Raw genomic sequence first — 25,091 nt, 5'->3', positions numbered from 1 at the left:
TTCTACTGTCTATCAAAAAGCTTCTATAGGCATATATCAATTGATAAAACAATGAATTTGTATTTTAATTGCTTACAAATCAATCTTTTACGAGCTTAGTTGTTTCAAGTTCGTTTTTCCCCATTTCATAATACATTCCCTTCAACCGTGAAAAGGTGGAGAATTGCGTCAGTTTTGTAGTCGAGTGGAAGAGTAGACATTACTGTCCAATCTTCGCCAATCAAATAAAATTTTCATTCTATTCTTATTCGTTCACTTTATTGAAAGAACGTATTGAACGCATACAAATACTTAAACAGGAATGAGAAAAACAACTCAATTGAATATTTCAACACAAAATAGCTATAAAATTCAAGAAAATATTTATTATCATTGAGAGACTCCGAGATAGAAAATACAAATACAGTGTATTTAAGACAGAAATAGGCAATCTTATTGGTTGCAGGAAAAAGAGGTTGAATAACCCTAAACAATTTGGCCATATATTTTTTAACATTTTAGACCGCCTTTAAAAGCTTTGAAAAGAGAGCTGTAGAGTGAGATGTGTTATTTTTTACTAATTTCAATTCTTAACAATTATTCAGTTTTACTATATTCATTAATCTGTCAGAATGTCACAGAATCATACAGAATGAGCTTTGTTCATAGAATATAAGAGAAATAACATCCGGCAATAAATCATTGTACTCCATCGATACTATATAGCTACACGCCTGACTTGTATATGGACTGCTAAATATATTTATTTGAGATCCGAATCACTCTCAACCTATATTTCACATGTGTGCATTTTTCTTTGTCTGATCCGGTCTCTCACTTGCACTTTCATTTTCCGATACTCCCCATTCCCCCATAGATTCCCTGTTTCCTATATCAATCATTCATTTTTTTCTTCGTTTTGTAACGTTGCTGTACGATAAGAAAAAGTACCAATAATAGTGCACGCAATCTTTCAAAAAAGTGACACCGAATTTCTCTCCAAGTAATAAAGATTCTTCTCAATAGAGCAAAAACTAATCTTCGATTTTATCAAGATTCTTCATGGTAGCGTATTCACATGGCACTCTAAAAATAGGACGACGATGAGCTCATAATGGATTATAGGCCACTTATCAATGATTGATTATTGAATTGATTCACTGCATACTATTTTATCATATTGATAAAAAAAATCGAACCAATATACGAGTGGTTTGATTCATGTTATATGAATATGATCAACTGTAATTTTATAGATTTTATGGGTATTACTTCATAAGAGAGTGATTTTTTCATCCGAATCTTCCACGGTACAAGGACTTATTTGATTTATCTAGAAATATTGGAATTAAATAGGCACATGACGAATAATGTAGGATTTCACCTATGCTGCTGATTTCATTTCTAGAATTGAAATTGCATTTTTTTCATAAGTAACTCTTGTAACAGAAGGAGAAAAAAATATTGATATTGACAATCTATAAAAAATGATGGAGTTTATATTATCGATATTAGAATGGAATTTATTAGTATTGTTCAATAACCGTTCAGTATTATACCATCACTTTTGTTGATGAAGTTAATAAGATGCATTTTACTGAAAAGATACATTTTAATAGATCCCTTGTAACAGTTGATAATGAGTGAGGAAATTGTAGATCGCAATTAAGTTATTCACATGTGGTGTAGCCAGGAGAGATAATCTGTTCCAGATAATAAATTTACAGGTCACATGGGAAAGCTTCTTCAGCCGGGAAAAAAGCTGAAAGCTCTTTTTCGCTCGCTTCCGGGTAGAGGCTCAGTGCAAGCGTGAGATTCACTTCATTCTGGCAGCACTTCATGTGTATGATATTAATGTTTCTTATTGAAGCAATGCTGACAGGCTGGAGTGAATCTCACTAGTGCTCATCCATCTATCATCCTTTCATTCTTTCGTTTGGGGGGGGGGGCGTGGGACCCCGTGCGGGGGGCCGTGTGACCCCCGTTGTTAAGCAACCGACACTGTCCCATTTGCATTTATCAACGTGGCCGAATTTCAAATGTGCCGCCTTTCGACCCAACTATCATCTGTCAGCGGCATCGTCCGACCCACGCAATTTGCAATCGACAGCAAAATGGCCGGCCTGGCCCAGGGCCTGCTGTGGCTTGCTGTGATCTTCCGATCATTTATAAATAGTTGGCTGGGTCCAATCACCATAGGCTGTTTTCATTATGGAGCCAGATAATAGGCTAACGTTACATGAAATAGGCTGCCATGGGTATTCCAATATTGGAAATTTAAATTATTGAGCCTATGTATGTAGCTCATTGATACTATTCTTGAAATTTGAAACATAAGATACTATGGAAATGAGTATTCTGAAATTGACAATTCAAATAAATTTGACTTATGTAATCAATTACGTGGCCTATATTTAAAAAAATCGATATGAAAATATATTTTTCTGTATAAGGACAAGGAGATGGAATTGAACTTATTAGACATCCAGTATCACATATTTTCGCGAAATCAACAGTATTGTACTAATCTAAAATTAATCTAATATTGGCCTAATCAATGATGGAATAGACCGTAGACAATAGATACATCTATTCTTTTCACAATGAAGCAGTTTATTTTATTGTTTCAAGCTACGTATGTGAGAGCTCATCATTATAAGAAGTTATACTTTTGAAGTCTCCATAAAGAATGTACTGTGAGTGTGAAGTAGTGGGAGTTTACGTGAGAGTAAGTGTACTGTATTTATAAACTTCAAACAAACAATAAAAATGGTATTTTACTTCTCAATGGCATTCACTAATAATGGTATTTGTAGTGGAAGTTTTGGCCAAGGTGACACAGTGACCTACATCGCATTTATTAATGTTGCAATCTTGGCTGATGAGTTGCAGGCAAATGAAGCACATATAGAGATGTCATACTGCACAGACGAGCGAAATAATAATAATTGGTGAAGGCAAGCACTGCTATGCACCTGGCTCTCTGGTCGCGTTTGTCTTGCCATTTCCAGTCGGGTCCTTTCATGAAGAGCACCTTGCAGCTGTCGGCAACCCACCTTTGCATTGCTTCGCTAATCCTCGTTGAATCGTTCCAGACACTGACATCAAGCCTTACTGCTCCAAATGCTTTACTGCTACTCTGCTCCAAATTTAGAATTATTCGCAACCACTATCCACTATTCAGTCGACTCTATTGTTCCAGTATTCTGCCGAGATTATAACGTGGGTCGAGCTCGTGGTATTCACGAGTGATTGTTACTGCAGTTTGAAAGCGAGCGAGGAGACTATCAGTCATTTTTAACTTTTCCCACTCGACCAAGTTTATGGATGGGTTTCAACTTCATACCTGAATATAACTATTAGGTTGAACTAATCAGATTCTATGGAGTTATAGATTTAGATTCAATTTTGGTGATTGGCTAGTTGAAATTAAATTCACTGTTAAAAATCTGGTGTGGTACACTTACACAACTTTCCTTGATCATTGAACTGGGAGCCTCATTCTTAAACGACAATAATTTAGAGAAATAACATAATGACGATTGGCGGCAACATAATTATTTGAAACTACGATCAGACTACTGTATATGTGAGTATATTATAATTGTTTTCAGAGTAATTTTTCCTTTGTGTAAATTGTGAAATCCGATGATTTTTTAAAGTCATCAAAACAGCTGTTCTACAGATGAAATATCTCGACTATGTGTTATTTTTATAGACTGCTCAACCTACCTACCTCATGCACGAGAAGGAGGTTACAAAGTCCATTTCTCAAGGATGGGGTGAACCCCCCATTAGTTTCCCAGAAAAGAGACTCATGCCAGTTGATGGAGCTGATAAATAACTATACAGAGTATGGATTTGAAATAAATCAGTCGAGTAATTTTTGAGAAAATCGTGAAAAACATGGTTTTTCAGTAATTATCTGCCATTTTTCTCGAGAATATTACGCAGCTCCTGCAATTTTCCTAGAAATAAGACTCATGTCAGTTGATAGGGCTTATAAATAGCTATCCATGGCATAAATTTGAAGAAAATCGTTAGAGCCGTTTTCGAGAAAACCGTGAAAAACATGGTTTTTAAGTAATTATCCGCCATTTTTCTCGAGAATATTACGCAGCTCCTGCAATTTTCCCAGAAATGAGACTCATGTCAGTTGATAGGGCTTATAAATATTTATCCATGGTATAAATTTGAAGAAAATCGTTAGAGCCGTTTTTGAGAAAATCGTGAAAAACATGGTTTTTTAGTAATTATCCGCCATTTTTTCCGCCATCTTAAATTGAATTTTATTGAATTTCTTATTGTCGGATCCTCATGGTATAAGGACCTTAAGTTTAAAATTTCAAGTCAATCGGTTGATTAGGAATGGAGTTATCGTGTTCACAGACATACACACATACACACACACACACACAGACCAACACCCAAAAATCATATTTTTGGACTCAGGGGACCTTGAAACGTATAGAAAACTTGAAATTGGGGTACCTTAATTTTTTTGGAAAGCAATACTTTCCTTACCTATGGTAGTAGGGCAAGGAAAGTAAAAATCAGTATGAAATTGACAATAAAAAACGTATAGACAAGGAACTAGTCAAACTTGAGGATGCAGAACCATAGTACATATCATAATATATTCTATATTATTTTAGAATGTCTATTTATTTAGAAACTCTAGGGAGTTCCTTCCTCCCTGGAGAATGCTGATTTTTGATGGAGAAAAAATTATGAAGAAGTAGAATCCTGTGGTGTTGTGGTAGATATTTATATCAAATGAAAACGACTTTATATTGTCGAAATCAATAATTTATTAATAGAATTTTTGATATTAGTTTTGGTTGTTATACATCTAGTGAACAGAAATTTACTTAAGATTTATAATGGTGTAACAAACATTAATGGTGGTAGAGATAATGGTAATATCTCAAATTGTTTCAAAGATAATTTCAATAAATCTTAGTATCTCAAATTGTTTCGTTAAATTGTATTCAGAATATGAAGAGTAGTATTCATTCAAATTTGGAAGAATAGAGTCCAATTTTATTTTACTGGATGGTGACTACATAAGCTTCACATTTGGTTCAAAAATGAGATAAAATTATCAAAATATAACATGGAACAACATTCAATGGAATTTTAGCTTTTAATCTTTAATTGTAGTTCATGATAGATGTCCTTTTTTTCTTCAGGGCTACTTTTGAAAATAAATAAAAATATGAATCTGAGTATCTTTTTAATATCATTTCTTTTTTATATGATCAAAAATAAGAATCTTGCATTAGTATTTATTCATCTTCCAATCACTTGAAAATGACTTTAGTAGCCTAAATATGTCGTGACGAAATAATTTAAAAAGGGTACTCAGATTAATATTTTTATTTATTTTCATGATAGGCCTAAATTGTCCTTTCAAAGTCTTCCTTTCAGCTATCAGAATCCGCTGATTATATAAATAAAGTACAAACTAAATTATAATGTGTAGCAATATTTTTAAAACAATACAATTAAAATGTAACTTGAGTTTGATTTTAATTATAAAAGTAGTAGAATGAAATATCTATAGTATCGGAATTGGCTTCATTGGCAACATTGGACGAATTTTATCAACATAGAAATGGGATCCCGGTAGAAGATCATCTTCTGTTTTCACAGCGAATGTTACCTATGGGCTAAAGTTCAGTCTTTTCAGGATTTTATCGAGTTAGGATGGATGATAATATTTTAATATCGGGAATACTTCTCGGAAGAAGAAGAAGAATAGTCTTGTATTTGCTCTTCATTGAATGCTGTGACTGATTATTCTTCGTGCTGCATCCGCACTCTAACTTCATGGAAAATGAATGAGTGGATGAAAACGTTCAATCTTCTATGAATTTCCACTGCAGTTTTATTCTCACAGAGTTGCAGAGTAATTTACATTGTTATTCATTTAAAAAAGCGTTAAATCTAACATTTAACAATGTGACCTTTCCCGGTTCTCACTAAAGCTCACTATCTTTCTCTCTGACTATGTATTGAAACAAGCAGCCATAGCTGAGCAAACATGAAGAATTTGCCAAAAGAGAAGTTTGAAATTTAATCAAGCTCTCCGCTTTCAGAAGCAAGTGAATCAAAAGAGCATTTGTTTTCTTATGAGGTAATGAAAGTTAATGGAGTCAGGGATTAAGTGAAGGGAGACAGGAATGGGGACTGCAGTCAGGTATAAAGGATCTTCGAACAAAGAATTTCATTATTTTGTTTCAGAGAACTGTAGAAACATGCAAGCAGAGCTGCAGTGAATTACCGCCTTCACTAGAGTCAAGGTGGGAGAGAACACGACTCTTATTCATACAATCTGAGTTGCTTTATATCTTCCCAACATTCCACTCAGTAGGGCACTCGGGGTTGGGGTTTTGGAGGAGAAAAAAGAAGAAGACGAAGATATAGAGAAGAGATGGGACGAGGATGATGATGAGGATGAGGAGAAGGTGGAAAAGGAGGAGAAAGAGGAGATCTGTATGAAAACGAATATAAGTTGAAGTTTTCCCTCAACCGGCGCTCTCATTGTGTCTCAATTATTAATTTCCTTCGGCTTCTTTAAACTTCCCGCCTTTTCAATTCATGTTGTAATCAGCTGAGTCAGAAAAATTTCGATTGCATTACGGGTAGAATTCTCTTGGCAATTCGTTTCATTTGTAAACGGAGAATGAATACTTCTATCATTATAACGAGCTTTGATAGTAATTGCAGTGCATGAAGCCTACTTCTATAATTCCCATTTTTACTTTCCTTGCCCTATTACCATAGGTGAGGAAAGTATTGCTTTCCAAAAAAAATTAAGGTACCCTGATTTCAAGTTTTCTATACGTTTCAAGTCCCCCTGAGTCCAAAAACATGATTTTTGTGTGTGTGTGTGTGTGTGTGTGTGTGTGTGTGTGTGTGTGTGTGTGTGTGTGTGTGTGTGTGTGTGTGTGGTGTGTGTGTGTGTGTGTGTGGTGTGTGTGTGTGTGGTGTGTGTGTGTGTGTGTGGTGTGTGTGTGTGTGGTGTGTGTGTGTGTGTGTGTGTGTGTGTGGTGTGTGTGTGTGTGGTGTGTGTGTGGTGTGTGTGTGTGTGTGTGTGTGTGTGTGTGTGTGTGTGTGTGTGTGTGTGTGTGTGTGTGTGTGTGTGTGTGTGTGTGTGTGTGTGTGTGTGTGTGTGTGTGTGTGTGTGTGTGTGTGTGTGTGTGTGTGTGTGTGTGTGTGTGTGTGTGTATGTCTGTGAACACGATAACTCCATTCCTAATCAACCGATTGACTTGAAATTTTAAACTTAAGGTCTTTATACCATGAGGATCCGACAATAAGAAATTCAATAAAATTCAATTCAAGATGGCGGAAAAAATGGCGGATAATTACTAAAAAACCATGTTTTTCACGTTTTTCACGAAAACGGCTCTAACGATTTTCTTCAAATTCATACCATGGATAGCTATTTATAAGCCCTATCAACTGGCATGAGTCTCATTTCTGGGAAAATTTCAGGAGCTCTGTAATATTCTTGAGAAAAATGGTGGATACTGACGAAAAAACCATGTTTTTCACGGTTTTCTCGAAAACGGCTCTTGAGAATGAGGCTGAGAATGAGGCTTACAGTTCAATGAGCAAGGAAAGTTGTGTGAGTGTACCACACCAGATTTTTTCCTCTTTCTTTTTCTTCTTTTTCTTCTTCTTCTCCTTGTTACCTCATGCATACGGAAAAACGCACCAGAAACCGTGCAGGGTTTTCTTTGGAGGGCGCTGGAGAAGTCATTTCTATACGTACAGCACATAAAGATATATCGTTCTAGAGTTAAAAAACGCTCTAAATTCCATAGATTTAAAATTTCTCTGTATCTCTTGCACGAAAAAAGTTATAATGGCATGAGATTTTTTTGGGCTTTTGAAGGTTATAATTAAAAAAATATGCGTTTTAGAGGAATATTTTATGAAACAAAAATTGTAGAGGAAGGTTTTTAAAATATTTTCGTCCAGAAGAACGGTTGAATATCTTGAACGGTTATTGAAATACAAGCGATATAGCAAACCCCTGAAAATTTTGGCGGCCATCTTTTTTCCGAGGTGTTTGCCTATGATTTCGACTTATCATCATCACGATCCTTATTATGCTAGACCTAACAAAGAAATTGAGACATCTTTCACGGCTGTTACCCAAAAATGACCATCGAATGACATTTGCGCCCGGACTACATGGAATGATGATTGTTTTCAGTTATTTCAAATATAAATCATTGAAACTTATTTCTAAGCTTCAAGATTCCTTGAGTATCACCCTTCGAGTTATCAGATGAAACTTACAGGTTTGGTGTCATGAATTTACTTCATTCCGAAAACGTAATGCACAATGATATCAAAATGAACTTACAAAAAATTGATAGCTCAGAAAATGTTTCTCAATCTATTATTCATTTATGCATAGTAACATTTGGCATGTTCTGAAAATAGGGTTTTATCCCGTTGATTAAGATTCATCACATTAGACTGATTTCAATCTTATTCACTCACTAGTGAAACATAATAGTAGAACATATTTTCCCAATCCACATTATCATGTCTTTACTTATAATTCAAACATGGACCGAACATTTTGAGAGAGATTCCCATCATTTTATGTTGTGCAATGTTAATCCGAATGGAAAGTGTCGAGTGAGCTTGAGCAACGAAAGCATTTTCAAACTGTGAAATGTGATGTGTTTGTAGTGTGCAGTCAATTAAGGATTAGAAAGACACACTGGCAACAAACGCTCCACTCGGCGTGTTCACTGCACTGGATTCGTTTGCTGTAGAAGTAAAGGATAGGCGACAGCAAGATTTTGCATCATCACAGAGATCCTTGCAATCCTCTTATGGGCTTGAAAAGGAGGAGAACAGCTCTCACAACACGAGAAGGATTAAAGTTTAAGACGAATCACATGAGAAAGAGTGATGGATGAATTTTTTCGTGTGAGAGACAAAGCTAGAGATTTGTGTGACAGAGAGAAGAGAACGGTTGATGTGGGACGAGATATAAAATCATGGAAACCGAATTTTGAGATTGCCACTTATGGAAATCAGGTGAATCTCCACGTTGTTATACTCTTGGAAACATTCACATACAAAAAATGTTTAATATGTAATTGGCAATCAAAGCTTTTGAGAAAGAATCGTCTTAACTTATTTGTGGTTTGTTTGGTTTGAGATTTTTGTGACACTGCAGACATGATGTAAAATCATTTAATGTTATTACTAATAAATCAGAAACATCACTTCTATTAAAAATCAAAAGACTTCACTACTGAATAATAATGAGGAGTGAAAAAAATAATAAGACGTGAAAACCGTTTGTGTAGACTATGTTTTGGAGAAGAGATTTTATGAACTTGAAATTTGAAAAAATTGTACACTCTTTCCAATTCATCAGAAAAAAAACATTCTACAATAAATATGGATAATGTGTTTGTTCCCCTTGAGAGATTAACAGATGAATGCTTCATGTATACTACGATAAATTCCCCAAGAATAATCTATTGTTTCATTAAAAAAAGCAGCATACACCGTAATCTTAAGCAAACACTGATGTACCTATGAATACTTTATATATAATATGAAATGTATCCGATGGGAATAAAAACACTGAGTCTTATTACTACTCAAAATAAAACAGAAGTAATAAAAGTTCCCTTGATGAAAATGATTTCATAGATCCAACAAAAAGGTTATAGTGCTCATCATTTTTTTAACCAGACATATAAAATCGTATATTCAAGCCATAGATCAAAACAGATAGAAAGAATGGGCCTAACCCCTACCTGAACACATTCTACATGTAGCTGTGCTGAGTTGAAATGTATGAATGAGGGAAATTCAGACGTCAGTGAATAAATGGGGATGACGACTATACACTGAAACTACATATATAAATATATAAAAAATAATACAGATAACATTGGAATTGCGAAGCGCGCAATATATCATTCATTTCTACCGATAAATCTCCAGCTTGTTGCATTTTTCATTTTTCCTGTATTTATATTCAACTTTCATTGTATCCTATTGCCAGCAATATGACGACCAATATAAATTTTTATTACCAGCACGGATAAAGCTCCAACAGTGACATGACTGTCAAAATCTTGGCTATAAAAATACTCTTTTCAGCTCTCCTCTCGAAATATGAATAGATTCAATCTGAAAGGCTAGCTTATTTGTATTCAACCTTGTTTAAATGTATTATATCGAAATTATAGTATGGTGTTAACCTTCTAATGATGTTGTCACAGTTGGATAACTGTCACACAATTATTGTTTGAAACGCGACAATAATAGTACCTACCTACATTATTGATCACCAGTATGCATACACTTGTGTTCTAGATAATTCAAGGTTTATGCTATATAGTCAACCTTACTTCAATCTCGAAGGATAATTCTACTAATTCATGAAGCTTTAGAAGTTGAGGTATATTGATTATTATAATTGATGTTAAGTTAAGGTATATTTAAACATTAAAACATTAGTTGAATCTTGAATCTTGCTGCAAGTTGTAGATACTTTTCCACTGCAATTAATTAGTTTCTTGTTTTTAGCTTCGAAGGAAGTAAATATATTTCTATTGCAGTCTTATAAGAAGTCTCATACATCATCATTAAAATAGTTTTTTAATAATCCATTCCACTATTCAGGTAGTAAATAAGACTATCAGCATGATATTTGACAGTAGCCTATCGCCAATGATAGTCATAAGAAGTTTTCCAAAAAATTGAATACTTTCGAATATATAACAAACTTCATAACTCAGTCCGATCATAGTATCAGAGAGAAAATAGTACAATTATATTATAGTAGTATTCAGGGGTGCCCACCTACCCTAAATTTAGAAAAAATGTATCCATCCTGACTCCTACAGCTGATTCCATACAGACCCCCACCCAATTGTGAGAACCCTTGGTTATTGCCTCTCTGCTACGATTAATCTCTCCTTTGTGTAATGTATTGTCAATAAATAAAAATGAATAAATCAATTGAAAATGGAACATTTATTCTGTATAACGAGGATCACTTTGTTAATTGGATCTACAAGTAAGGCACCCGAACCAACTCACAAAATTTTAATTAAAATCTTTCTGTAAAACACAGTTCTTCATATACAGGGTGGGTGAAAAGTCCGAGAACGGCTTAATATTTCATATACAAAGGTTATTTGACGGTGAGTGTGTTTGGGGATCTTACTCAAATTGAAAATACTACTTTACTATGACTTCAAAAATCTGGTCCGCCATCTTGGATCCGCCATATTGAATGCAACTTTTTTTTAAAAATAGGAATGTGGTCATGCGATACATGATTTCGATACGAAATTTCAAGAAAAAAAAATGGCGAAAACCGCATACCGATATCTCAAACCGTTTAGAAGATATTCACATTATTAATCAATACTATTCAAAGCAGCTAAGGAGAGAAAAAAGTCCGAGAACGGCTCAATATCTCATACACAAAGGTAATTTGATGGTGGGTGTGATTGGGGATCCCTCTGAAATTGATAATACTACTTTACTATGATTTTTAAAATATGGTCCTCCATCTTGAATCCGCCATATTGAATGCAACTTTATTTTTTTGAATGAGAAGGTGGTCATGTGATACATGATTTCGATGCGGAATTCAAAGGGAAAATGAATGGCAGAAGCCGCATATCGATATCTCAAACCGTTCAGAAGATATTCACATTATAAATCAATATCATGCATATCAGAAATGAAATACATAAGTGGTATTGATTAATAATGTGAATATCTTCTTAACGGTTTGAGATATCGATATGCGGCTTCCGCCATTCATTTTCTCTTGAAATACCGCATCGAAATCATGTATCATATGACCACCTTCCTACTTCAAAAAATTAAGTTGCATTAAAAATGGCGGATCCAAGATGGCGGACAATATTTTTAAAGTTATAGTAGAGTAGTATTTTTAATTTGAGAGAGATCCCCAATCATACCCACCTTGGAATCACAATATTTTATGAGATACTAAGCCGTTCTCATACTTTTTTCTCTCCTTTCTGCTTTTAATCGTATCAAATACTTTATTAAAAAAAATCAAGTTCTTGATTAATAATGTATGATTGTATTGATTAATAATGTGAATATCTTCTGAACAGTTTGAGATATCGATATTTGGTTTTCACCATTCATTTTTTCTTGAAATTTTGTATCGAAATCATGTATCGCATTACCACCTTCCTATTTAAAAAAAAGTTGCTTTCAGTATGGCGGACCAGATTTTTGAAGTCATAGTAAAGTAGTATTTTCAATTTCAGTTGGATCCTCAATCACACCCATCATCAATATACCTTCGTGTATGAGATATTAAGCCGTTCTCGGACTTTTCACCCACTCTGTATAATTTTAAACACTGAAACCCCCAATGCAATTGTTCAAACCATGCTACTATTTACAATTTTACATTCGCTTTACATTTTTATTTCACATTACATTTGAATTTGAAAACTTCTGTCAATTTACATGATTTTTGCTTTATAATACTAGATCTGTGTGCGTCCAATAGTCAATTGGGTAATGTTCAAATTATTTTTTCGCGATTTTTGCAAGAAATTCCAATTATTTCTGATCTCTTGCTCTATGATTCTCAATAATCATTGATTTCTCATTCAAGTTTTAATGATGGTTGGAATTAGATTAAACCAATTTGACCAGTGATATTCATTTGAGAGCAGCAGAATTGAGCCAATTGCTGCCCTATTAGTCCTGATCAGTTGAAACTGATTTGAATCGGCTTACAAGCCACAACTCCAGTAGTATGGCGCTGACAGCTGACATCATGTCAAATTGCAATGGACAAATCAATACCTCAGGCCGGAGACATACATTTGGCACCAATCATGACTAATCATACCAGGAAATTTCAGAGTGAAATAATGGGACAATAATATTATCCATTCATCCATTCGATCATTAATCTATTGACAATAATCACAAAATTTGGGATGAACACACAGACATTCACCCGGCAATGGTGCGGAGGTGAAAGATGATAGCAAACCAATAGGTGCTGACTATAAAACGTGAATCTTCACTTTATCATTAAAACCGTAACTCACTCTACATCGGAAAGCTGAGTTTTCTTTAGAAAAAAGTATTTTCAATATTATTTGATCGGTAGCCCATGAGATCCATAAGAGCTCCTATGATTCCATACGTTGCTTATAAGCAATGACAAAATTTTCTCAATACAATTGCTTCAAGAGTATACTCTTATAGAAATATAGAGCAATTGTATTGAGAAATTTTTGTCTACAACCTATTTTGTTGGTAATAATAAAATACCTACTCCAATTGAATGGAATGTATTGAGTTTTCCGACTAGCAAGTGTTCTTATGATTCGGGCAAGATGCATTCCTTATCTCCCAAGTGTAGTGGTTCATTTCTTGTAAAGCGGGGTTGAGTCACGTACAATGAGTGGAGACGTCACTGGTGAAAACTGTCATTATGCCAACAAGCACGTACAATCTAATGGCCAAGAACTTGGCTATTGGCAAAATCACGAGCAGCTCTCAGAAAATGAGCGCAATTTCCATTTTATAGTAACATGAAGTGCGCATTGTTTGATTGAAGATTAACTAAGCATTTTTGTCTCAAATACCTAGTATATATTGATTTTTATGCTAAATTGGAGGTTATTTTGGCTTGGATAGCTTACATACTCACGTTATACTATTGACCGCTGAGTAAACTCTCTCCTCTTATTCAAATATTGATAGAATACTTTATTTTTATGATTTCCTCCTTGGAATGAATCTCTTAAGGAAAGCTAATGAAGCAGATTAAAAGTTTCATAAGTTAAAATCAACATCTTCAGTATTCTAACTCTTATGAACATTCTGAAAAATTATGCTATTCAACCCTCTTATTATCTACAAAGAAACTCTTATACTACATTTATATTTAGAAGTTAATTGATTTCCATAAAAACTGATTCATAAACTCCAGTCGCCTCATAATTTTGAGGCACAAATGATGTATATTTTCAAAGCCTGATAGAATCACACAATATAATCTCAGCCATGAAAAGTTTCTTAGATCTCAAAACTTGTCCAGATAAAATCTGAACTATGTAAAGTTTGAAAATCTCCCAAGCACCAGAGTATAAAGAAAACGAACAATGACCACTGTAAAATACTTGCGTGGTGAAAACTTTGAGAATCTTTTGGTATGAGCTTTACTCTTCATCCAGAGTTGAACAAGCGGCCATTTCATATATTATCGTTCAATAAAAGCAAATGGGTCCAACCCTTCAATATAATATTCATGTCATAATCATATCAAGCTTTCGCTTGACACTATATGCTAAATTATGTTATTTCCTATAGCTATATTACTACGAGTTATTACTCGCATTTGTGTCCTACTTTGAGATCAGTTACTAAGCTAGAAATAATAGCGAGATAATGAAAGTGCGAACCAGTTCTTATTCACAGAATCAGAATAATGTGATTAAAGTGAATCAACAATAATTATATCATCATCACCGAATTTCTAGAAATAGATTCTAAACTTAAATTTTGGAATCATCATGGATTTAATGTTTCAGTGTTCTCAAGGTCTTTGAAAATCCTAGGAATTGATTGGAAGGTGAACTGATTCTGTTTTAAGCCCTTCATCAACCTTCTATCCAACCAAAAAAACCTCTTCTCCACTTTCATGAGAGATTATTGGAGACATTTTGTTACAGTTCATTTGAAGTTATTGTAATCTACATAAATCAATAAATCTGATCTAAATATAGATTCAATCTACCTTCACCGTTTCCATTTTCTATTTTGAAAAATAGCTGTACCCTAGATGAATTAACTCATTAAATTTTCTACTGTTGGGAATATGTGGTGACAACCTGATGAATCACTCCATACCGGGAGTCAACCCCAGTCTCATCACTGACTTGCACGTGTCTCCACCATCTCCGTCTCTGTCTAATCCAGGCCACCTCTTAGAGACTCTTCACATTCACAGTGTTGCGCCATCATCTCCCAGAGACTCGATTGTAATGATTGTATCTGCTATATAGCGAGATTCAGCCTCCATACCATAGCATGCTCGCTCGCTGGCTTTGAGCGGCGCGTTTTAATTGCTACGCTACCCTTGATGATTCTGCCGCATCGTCTCCTCACAACAATCGCTTATAGTTTGCCTCTCTGTTGTTCGTTCTATCTTCTTCCGCTCTCTCTATCTTCTATTCCGTTGTTCTTATTTGATCTCTAATTCTCTTTATTCCTTTTCCTTGTTGTTTCAGTGTTCCAAGCGCGCATTTTCTCTTCCTCTAAAACATGTACTTTGTTGTTTCTTTCTAATATACTTTTAGACGATTTTCATCCACTAATAGTTTGACTCTCTGTTTTGAGTTTCTCATTTTACTAGGTTCATCTTATTACCTTGTTATTCCTATGAACATTTATCTTATTCATTTTCTTCAGCTTAAAATTCGCCTATTCTTCTCCCTGTTCTATGTAGTTTTCTTCTATCTTAATTATGTTTTATCGTATGCAGTCTTATCCGTATGTACCTCCTTTCCTATGTTGTTTGCTCTCGCTCCTTCTTTTACCATGTTCTTTTGTTTTGACCTCCCTTTCTCAACATCTCCTTTCTCAATATATCATTTTATCTTCCTCACCCTCCTTCTAGCCTTTATCAACTGTTTTTTCTCTGATCTTCCTTCTGTTCATTCTGCTACTTCCTCCTTCTTTTTTCTCTTTTTCCATCTATTTACTATTGCTTTTCCACTATTTCACGTGTTTCTATTTTCTCGTACTTCTTCTTTCACAAAACGCCATTCTTATTCTACTACTCTTCCAACCTAAACCTTCCTCCATCCTCTCTTTTCAATCCTCATCACATTCCCTTTTTCCCTTGTTCCCTTCATTTCAGCGTTTCTCCAAACTTTATTCTTTCACTTTCTCCTTCCTCTTCTTCACATCCAGAATCCACTGTATGAATCCAATGCCTCCATAGAACTTTATCTTCTACTCACAATCCCTGATATTTTTCCCTCTCTCATTTCAGCGTCTCACCAAAGCTTCCTCCTGCTTTCAAAAGTCTCCTCTTTCACTCAATCTGAAAACCCCCTCCAGATCCCAAACTCTCCGAGAATCCAGTGCCCCCTATACAACTTCCGCTTTTCTCCTCCCCGCTTCATTTGAAATCTATTAGAAACGACAAGCCAGATATTTATCCGAGTACTTCAGTCACGTACAGTACTTTCATTCCTTTGCAAGACATAATAAGCAGCTTTGCATACGTACTCTGTCTAGCCCCATACCACCACGAATGATTGTACTGTTTTTAGCAAGGCAGTGTCTCGCTTGCTTAATTACTCTTGTCTTCTTCTTCCTTCTCATTAGCAAATGTCCCAGTTAGTTTGGTAACAGGTGCTAGCAAGGATACAAGACCAGTGCAGTTTTACATATGCTGAGAGCATTTGTGTTATCACTTTGCATCGGTATGAGGAGGGTAGCCTATTCAGGTTGTAGTCATGTTATTGTAGTTGGTGTGTTGTCATGCTTCTATGTGGTTAATATTCATAAGTTGATTTTAATAGTGATTTTAAGTTGATTATAATAGATAGCTTTACAGCTCAATATCGGGGACCGAGCTTCGCTCTGGAGTACAAAAGAATAAAAAATTTATTACGAAAGAAGAAATTATAATAACATTCATAACATTCATACAGAAATGTTCTATCTAATCACAGTTAATTGAGATTAATTCCCAGAGGAATGCAAAAAAGGCCCAGTTGCACAAAAGCCAGTTAAATTTTAATCCTGATTAACTTCACGTGAACCAAATCAGAGAAGACCATTTCAAAAAGATGAATCTACTGGAATTAATCAGGATTGAAAATAACCCGGCTTTTTTGCAACAGGCACTAAGTACCTGATTGAATGATTACAAAAGTTCAACAGCTGAGTCATAATTTTGACACAGTCCCACACACATGAACTCGCTCACTCACTTCCATCACCAACAGACGACGAAATAATTATTATCAGCTGTTTTTCCAAGGATAAATAATAATTATCCTTTTAATGTCCTTCAGCTAGTTTTTCCAGGGATTTTCCTAGCGCAATCGAGTCTTCATATTATAAACCTACTATGTTCTGAATTTCGTGAGAATCGTTAGAGCCGTTTTCGAGATCCGGTGAAATACAAACATATAAACATATAAACATCTAAACATCTAAACATCCAAACATCTGAACATCTAAACATATGAACAGAAGTTGCTCGTTTAATAGTATAGGATTGAAGTGATGTTTTATTATAAACGAATCCAAATATTTATCTATTCAACTACATTTCAAATAGCCTCTGTTTCGTCATTTTATTACATTGGCGATTATTGAGAACTGTTATTGGCATTGCATAAAATTTGACTCTTATACAAACTTTCAAAGCTTGAAAGCTGTTCGATGGTATTTAATAACATCTATACCATAAGGCTAAATGATAAAGAATTGACATTAACATGCACGGTACAGAGGAACAAGTTTGACGCATCATAACTTCTGAACTACTAAATTGATACTACTACTTGACATTTTGTTTCGAGATTCTGAATTTACAGAGGATGGTTATAAACCTAATTTGATTTCTATTTATTAATCAACTCTAATCAAATAACTGAATAGAGATAGGAGAATCTATATGGCTTGAAAAATTAAGGAACTTTGTGAAACTCGAATCAATTTACCATAAGAAGATTTACAGCCAAATGGTTTGAAGCCTTTGAAAGAGAATGACAGAGGATATATATATGAGATTGAATTGAGTTGGAGGAATGGTTTCTACCAACACAAACGATTTCAAAGAGTAACCCATGTGCAAGACGATAAGAGTTCTGAACGTAATTATTGAAGTCATAAATTGAGGAAATATGAATTGACCATCGTTCGTTCAGTCACTTGAATGGAGATGTTATTAATTCCAAGAACGCACAAGGAATATCCTTTTCAATTTTCTGCTCTGTTGTGATCAACCCGGATGAATGGGAGACGCAGATGACAGAGGAGAGTAACGAAAAGGAAAAAACTTGAGGAATGTTCATAAACTTGATAGTTTCAATGAAATATAGTGCCCTTTGATAATTCTGTTAGTAGAGGAAGGGAAGAGAACTTTGAGCGAAGATCAAAAGGCACAAAATGAAAAATTTCCTTCGATATCCTTCGAGGATCATCTTGTTATAAGCATACCTTCCACTCTTTCATTCCATCATCTTGAGTTGTTTCTCACTCTCTCTACTTTTCTTGACCTTTCGCTTACCCTCTCACATACTAACTGATCCTTTTGTGACATGACATTATTTGACGGAGTTTGGCATCTATGTCTCTGGTACGTATCTTCAGTAAACCTACACTTCTGGCGTTCTTTCATCATGTTTCCTCTCTCTCAAGCTGTTCGATCACGACTACTATATCTATATTCATATCAACTCACACTTTTATCTGTTTCAAAATATTCTCTATACACTTACTTCACATACAATCTCCTTATTCTAATGTATTACTTCCTCCCCCTTCTTAGTGTAACTAGCTGCAAGTAGAATGCGTAAATGATGAAGATTAATAGTTCATTGTTCATTTCATTATGATTTCCTATCACAATCTATATATATATAAAAGCGAAATGGCACTCACTCACTCGCATAACTAAAAATCTACCGGACCAAAAACATTCAAATTTGGTAGGTATGTTCAGTTGGCCCTTTAGAGGCTCACTAAGAAATCTTTTGGCGATATTTTAACTCTAAGGGTGGTTTTCAAGGGTTTAAAGTTCTTTTAGCATGTATATTCTTCTTATCCCAATATCTTAAAATTATAATTGAAATGTCCATACCATATGTTAATATAGAACTATAATCTAGAGAGAGTACCTCGTCGAAACAGTTGTTCTGGTAACTAAATTAAAAATTTTGTCAGGTTGGCATTAAGTTGAGTTGACTTTGTTAGATTGGCGCCAAGTTGAAGATTGAAATGCATTTATCCAGTACCTCCTGAATACCAATTTATCCATTTAGCCAAAATTAGCGTTTTCTCAGCTTTTCTGCGTTTCCTCACCTTTTTCAATAATTGATGGAAATATATTAAAAAAAATTCAGTACACAGGTTTAGCTGAGGTGGAAGAATTTTGTTCGCCAAAGATACGCCGATATAGTAACAGGTGTTTTTCGAGATCAAATTGACATAATACGTTCAAATTCGGTACAGAGGTTCCGCTGAGGTCTACATGCAGGTGAGCGAAGCGAGCCCGCTGATCTCATTTTTGGACAATCCAGTCGGGGGTCCAGAATTCGGTACAGAGGTTCCGCTGAGGTCTACATGCAGGCTAGCGAAGCGAGCCCGCTGATCTCATTTTTGGAAGATCCAGTCGGGGGTCCAGGGGGCGGAGCCCCCTGGCTAGACGGAAATGGCGAGCGAAGCGAGCCTGACGGCTAGTATGTGTATAAACCGGAGCTTGTTCCAGGAAAGCAAGCTCTCAATCGATGATCATTATTGATTTTTGCCAAATGATCAAATCTCACTGTCTTTATAATGCCCTGACAGTGAGTAGCAATAACGGAGATCTTATCTTGATACTGTATAATGGACTCTATAGTAATGGAGCTATATTATAGTAAAACATTTTTTTTTGAAAGTCGCTGAATGTTGATGAAAATTGTTGCAATCTTCAATAAAGTTACTATAGGAATGAATAACTGAACATAAAAATCAGAAAGCTAAGAATTATTTATTACTCCATTATTTAAATCCTAAAATGAGATTTAATAATTGTAACTTGTGTGTTTTCAAGTACTAGACGAACCAGACGTTGTATGATGGACAACATGGATCCATCCGTCTTTTTGCCTCATTCATTATAGCATCAATCTTTACTCTTCTTTGGAGAGAGAATGAATTAGCAAAGATCCCTCATTCCTCATTTTTCTACCTCAGTAGAAATGATACATTAAGGCTAGGCACAAATTAAGACGCGACGTGACGTGACATGACGTTACCCGAGTCTGCTAGATAAGTTGATATCATATGATCTTATTATAATGTTGACACGTTCTAATTTCGTTTCAATGTGAAAATTATAATATGATCATAATATGATAACAACTTATCTAGCAGACTCGGTAACGTCGTCTCACGTCGCGTCTCAATATGCGACAATCCTTGAACCAAAAGGTATTTCTATACATATTGATAATTATATTGATACTTGCCCTAAGAATATGTATACGAGAATCAGTAAGCACTTACCTTATCGATACTAATATCATAGCAAATATAAGATATTTGCCCAGTAGAGGAACAACTAATGAAGTAGGAGGTATGATTTCCACGACGAGGAGGAAGAACACGTGAAGACTAATGAGGATTGATATTGACAGTGTCACCTGAAACACAAAAAATAGAAAACTCGATCACAAAATGAGAAATCGTTGAAAAGTGGAGGACATCGATGAAAAAGTGAGATTCCTGATGGAGTAAGAAGGAGTTTATGCTGGAGTTTGATCCTTACCGTGATCAAAAATCATAAATGAATCTGGATGATAGGAATATGCCAATCGGAAAAGTAATTAACAACATGGTTTGGGATAAACGAAACTGATATAAAAGTAAATAATATTAAAAAAAACAAAGGATGAGTACAACTGAAAATGTACACATTGACAAAGTTACTACCTACATTCCAGGTAATTAACAGAAGCAATTAGATTCTAATTTCATAGTGACTGCTGCATATTCACTCACATGCGCCTAAAGTTGGTACTGAATTGGAATGGAGGCAGGAAGCACATCCTTATCCCGAAGGAATAAGGACTTGGCAATTACTTTCCTAATTACGGAGACATGAAGAAAATTGAATGTGACTTGCTGTGTGTTTGGGGAACAAGAAATTTCAATTTGTTGCAGCACAAAGAGAAATGTGGATGATGTAAATTGCATGAGTAATTGAGTGAATGAGTTGCTCCCTTAATTTCCCCCCTACGTCTTGTAGATCTGCATCAACATGATATAATACGAGTGTGGGCGATGAAGGTAGTTTTTGTATAAAGCATCTTTCATCGTTAAGGTAGCCTGAATTTTACATAATATGTAAAATATTCAAAAATTTCTAGAACAGATAGTCTGTATTATAGACTATCTGTTCTAGAAATTTTTGAATACATCTCAAATAATGATTGATTGATTCAGTGATGAAGAAATTCAATACAGATTTCCTGCTCCCTAGTGCAATAACACATTATAAAAAGTGACAGCTGACAAGTGGATTGATTATTCATTACACGCATTATTACACAGATGTCTGGAGAAGCCGTGTCTATTCCTATAAGGTCTATGGTTTCGAAATTTTGTTTTGCAGTCATGGTATTACGATGCGTGCCCATCAGTATCAGGATTCTCACATTTGGATGAAAATTTAATAGGCGATTAAAAATAAAATAAAAAATGATTAAATGAACTGAATAATGCTGAAAAAATTTTTTTGATTGAAAAAAAATCAATTTTCAAATATTTGAGAAATATTTTCATCAGGTGGAAATATTATCACGTGACTGGATAAATAATCATTGGAATAAAAATTCAAACGTGAACTGAGTTTGTTAACATTTCAAATAACTGAGTTTTTGATCTTGGAGAGAAAAAGTAACAGTTTTTAATAGTGAATATCATGATTCAACTGTGCATTGTGATTCAACTGAGTCAACTAAAACAGGTGGTACCAGAAACTTGTGGATGAGAAAACTGCGAGAGGTCTACCATTCACAGAACTACTAGTAAATGATAAATCAAAACAATTTTTTTCTTATGTACTTTCAATGTTATTTTTATATCCTGAAAAATGACGAAATTCAATTTTGTTGTCCTACGAATTTGATCTGTAAAAAGGATCGAAGAATTCGTGTTCAAAATTTGAAGCCGATTGATCAATTATATCTAGAGCTCTTGTCAAACATACAAACAAACAGAAAACGACTTGGCGAATCTAGTAAGTCAAAAGTGAGAACTTCGCTAACGCTCGTTCGATAATCGGAGTACGAGAATTGTGGAGTAAACAGTTATCAAACCATTATGTTGTTTCATCCGGATCACCATGAAAAGCTAATAATTATTCAGCCTTTCCAATAAAACAGTTATATTGGAGCTAGTTGAATTACTACAATAAATATAATACGTGGGAAGAGGCCAGTTCTCTATATAAATGCACCGGAATGTCTATGGAATGACGGGAGGAATAATCGACAATCATTGAAGATAACGGCAATCTGGACATTCGAACAAGAGGGTATCAGTAATTGGAATGTCCCCTGTGTTATAGGGGCTCGATTGTAACCCGGGTCAGTTTGCATAGTTTACAACTCAATCTCACGTGAATATCTCGTCACAGCTGCCCTTGCATCTCGTCACAAACTGCCCTTCCTCGTTTAATTGCGCTCAGGCAATCGCCTCATAGAACGGGCGGGCAATTCAAAGCACCTCGTCTGCTTTCGACTGCCGTGTGGGCTGGATACTTCCTTTTGTCAAAAAGTCGTATTCGTGAGAAACCGCTTTGACTGCCTTATTACTTGTTACCTTTTCCCTCCTCACGCTTCCCATGATCGAAGTTTTAATTTATTTATTTATTTCATCAATGAGAATTACACAACTTACAGAAAAGTACCACAGGCTTATACGCCCAAAACTGTTCCAATTCTAATTTATACAACAGTCCAAATGTAGATAGGATATGTGTCACTCAACATTCTTCAATTACACAGTCAATTTAAAATTCAGAACACACAAAAATCATTCTTAAATTAAAAAAAATAATTCTAAATTGAATTGAATCAATCACAATTAATTAGAAAATTCCAAACATTGGAAAAAATATAGAGATCGAAAGTCAAACAAACTATTTAGAACTTTAATGAAACTCCATTGTCCCAAATGAGCCAAAATAATTTTGAATTGGTGAAGAAGTGGCAGAATTGATTAAGAACTTCCCTTCATAACAATACACTATTTTCTAATCCGCGACAACTCATTTCAAATAATAAGCAACTAGACTTGATTTAACAAACTATCATACGCACTCCAGGCATTATGATTGTATAATCTGTTTCGTTTATAAAACTGTCACGACCTTCCTCTTTCATTCTGATAGGTTGAGCTTATGATATAATCTCTGAATCAGACTCTTGATAAGGGTACTTAGACTTATAAGGAGCCATGTTGTTGTTCCAACTCAATGTAATAACGTTCTTCTTCTTTTTTTTCTCATATTGCGTAAACTCATTCCAAAGAATAAGCAACTGGACTTTATTTAGCGAATTATCATACACACTCCAGGAATTATGATTGTATTAATCTTTTTCGTTGTATAAAACTCTCACGACCTTCTTCTTTTCTCCTGATAGGTTGAGCTTATAACATAATCTCTGAATCAGACTCATAATAATTGGTTTTTAGAACTTATATCGAGCTATGTTGTTCTTTAGCAACTCAATTTAATGGGCTTCTTCTGTACATTCTTCTTTAATCATGCAAAATCTTGCATCAATAATTCATTTCTCTTGTTTATAAAGTTTTCCTCAAGTATGGATTATGTTATGAGATTCCAATGATGATGGATGAATAAAAATATGTTATCTAGGAAGACCTTTCTCTCCTTTGAGTGGAACAACCGGACAATTATAATAAACACTCATGAATGATCACGAGCTCTCATAATCTCACATGTCTCGCTAGAAAAAACAGATATTTCTGACGATCTCTGATTTTCTCAACCAATGAACAAGATGTAGGCTAAGCGAATGAGATCAATATCAGGAGAGATGTCGCAGACATGATAGCTGATGTCAAATTCACATGGATTAAGTTGAGAAATTATCAGCTTCCCATGCACGTACGTTAATTCAGTGCTCACTGTCATATACCAGTCGATATATTGCTTAATTCAGGCTGTCTATTTGCATGCATGTAGGTGAAGGGGGTTGTACTGCCATCTGACAGCATTCCTTCCAAATAACTCGCTTGCTTCCAATTCACCACGCTGACAGTTTGAAGTGAATCTCATTATTGCTAGATGTAGGCCTGGTGATCTTTGTGTAGGCCTCCACTACAACACACTCACACACGCGCATGAGTGACTTGATAATAGAAACCAGACGCAGTGCTAAATTGATGCATCTTATTTCCATATAGATTATGTTTGCTTACCTTCTATACAAGTCACATAGGACGCGATGTGTCAGGTAATAGCCTACAATATACCGGCTCAAAAGCACGGTAACATACGTATTACTCACGTATCCCCGCCACGTGTGGAGAAAACATTTTCGATCATCACTAAACACATCATCGCCAAAACTGCGCTGAATTGGCTTCTGATAACATGTTTCACAAACTTTTATACACTGTACCATGTGTAAAGCGCGTGCAGAGTACTTTATAATCTCAGAGCACTGTTCCACTTACGGACAATTTGTAAATTGTAAAATACATGGATTCTGCAAGTGATGGATCTCTTCAAGTGAATCTCTGCCTATCAAAGATCAATTCAAATTCATATACAAGAGATTCACAATACTGTGTCACGTGGTACTTTAGTACCATCAAATATTTTAAAATGAACCAATGAATTTTAATAGAATTATAAAATGGAAAGAAGGTTAGACCTAGTCAAAGGATAAATCAACTTAAATCGAATATTATTAGCGATTAGGAGTAATAGCATTATCAAAAACGATAAGAAAACATGTATAATTTTGATTCAATAACTATGAAAACCCATTGGTAAGATCAAAAAATTATAAAGCGGCTTACTTATTATTGGCGGATTATAAAAAATAAAAGTGTGCATGAACATTGAGGTTAGAATTATTTGTTTACATTTTGAAAAGAATTAGTCGATCTTGAATAAATCGATAATTATTAGAATCAATGCTGAACGAATCAGCTGATTATTCGATCAACCAGTATAACAGGTTGAATTATATAAAATTTACTCACAAAGGATATATTATGTATACTAAAGGAAGTCGATGTGTAGAAATACGAACAACTATTATTTC

The 25,091-nt window shown here is 34.8% G+C and overlaps 1 protein-coding gene across 2 annotated transcripts in view; it reads right to left on the bottom strand.

Moving 5' to 3' along the window:
• LOC111045823 (acetylcholine receptor subunit alpha-like) overlaps positions 1–25,091 on the bottom strand; it is a 433,085-nt gene that overhangs the window by 12,334 nt on the left and 395,660 nt on the right. For both annotated transcript variants that reach the window (XM_039433697.1, XM_039433698.1), the window contains exon 8: positions 20,293–20,429. In XM_039433697.1, the coding sequence (XP_039289631.1) occupies positions 20,293–20,429 (137 nt within the window). The remainder of the gene's footprint in view (positions 1–20,292; positions 20,430–25,091) is intronic.

The sequence above is a fragment of the Nilaparvata lugens genome, chromosome 8 (assembly GCF_014356525.2).
Source record: "Nilaparvata lugens isolate BPH chromosome 8, ASM1435652v1, whole genome shotgun sequence".
In the NCBI taxonomy this organism is placed as follows: domain Eukaryota; kingdom Metazoa; phylum Arthropoda; class Insecta; order Hemiptera; family Delphacidae; genus Nilaparvata; species Nilaparvata lugens.
This window is presented reverse-complemented; position numbering and strand designations above follow the sequence as displayed.